The 669-nt window shown below is 46.2% G+C and overlaps 1 protein-coding gene across 1 annotated transcript; it reads right to left on the reverse strand.

The window, feature by feature from the left end:
* Positions 1–49: 49 nt before the first annotated feature.
* On the reverse strand, positions 50–643 carry LOC107988223 (nuclear pore complex protein Nup155-like). The gene is made up of 2 exons (XM_017031103.2): positions 350–643; positions 50–214 (listed from the first exon to the last, which is right to left on the reverse strand). Exons 1-2 carry the CDS (start codon positions 509–511, stop codon positions 65–67), a joined length of 312 nt encoding a protein of 103 aa, XP_016886592.2. The 5' UTR covers positions 512–643; the 3' UTR covers positions 50–64.
* Positions 644–669: the final 26 nt, after the last annotated feature.

A 669-nucleotide genomic window follows, 5' to 3' on the forward strand; every position in this document is an offset into this window, starting at 1 on the left:
TCGTATCGCAATATATCGTATGGCTGCCCCTGTATTGTGGTACAATTAAATATATTACCAATAATTAGAGCCAGCACAACACAGCGCCTACCTCAGGCCATACGTACCTGTCATATGTTGGTACTTTAGTGGGATCGTCCACATAACCCAACAGCAGCACGTGGATGCACTCCACCAGGTGGAGCGGTTTCTTCAGCCGCTGCCAACAGGGATCCTACAGGTGAAGGTGCAGAGACGGAGGATGAAGTTAGACAGTTCTTATCAGTAGAACAAAAATATTTTTTTAAAACAAATCATGTTGCAGCTGAGATGTTGCTGTTCAGGGGAATATTTAATCTGAGGCCTGTACCCGAGTTTTGAAGAGCTGGTCGTAGACCTCCAGCAGACGTGGCAGCTGGACTCCGATCTCCTGCATGGTGAAGGCCACAAATCCAACGTCCCAGTTTAGACGACAGACTTCCTGCTCCAGGAACTTGACCAGGAATTCTACAATCACAGAACATGGTGACATTCATTGAAAATACACAGTTGTAGACATCTTTCCCCTTAAGGTCCCCCAGAGGGCGCTGGCTGACCTCGGACATTGATTCACAGACTCTTTGACACCATCAAACAAAAATGTCAAAATGTGTACTTGCTCCGTGTGAAACCTGTGCCTGTTTAATTGAA

The sequence above is a fragment of the Cynoglossus semilaevis genome, unplaced genomic scaffold (genome assembly GCF_000523025.1).
Source record: "Cynoglossus semilaevis isolate Cse_v1.0 unplaced genomic scaffold, Cse_v1.0 C18965190, whole genome shotgun sequence".
Taxonomy (NCBI): Eukaryota; Metazoa; Chordata; class Actinopteri; order Pleuronectiformes; family Cynoglossidae; genus Cynoglossus; species Cynoglossus semilaevis.

Bases quoted from the DNA above. Each gene is read 5' to 3' on its own strand.
- LOC107988223 (XM_017031103.2), bottom strand. From the start codon at position 511: ATGTCACCATGTTCTGTGATTGTAGAATTCCTGGTCAAGTTCCTGGAG. The intron at 215-349 runs GTACAGGCCTCA...CTTCACCTGTAG, and splicing joins ACCAGCTCTTCAAAACTCGG to GATCCCTGTTGGCAGCGGCT.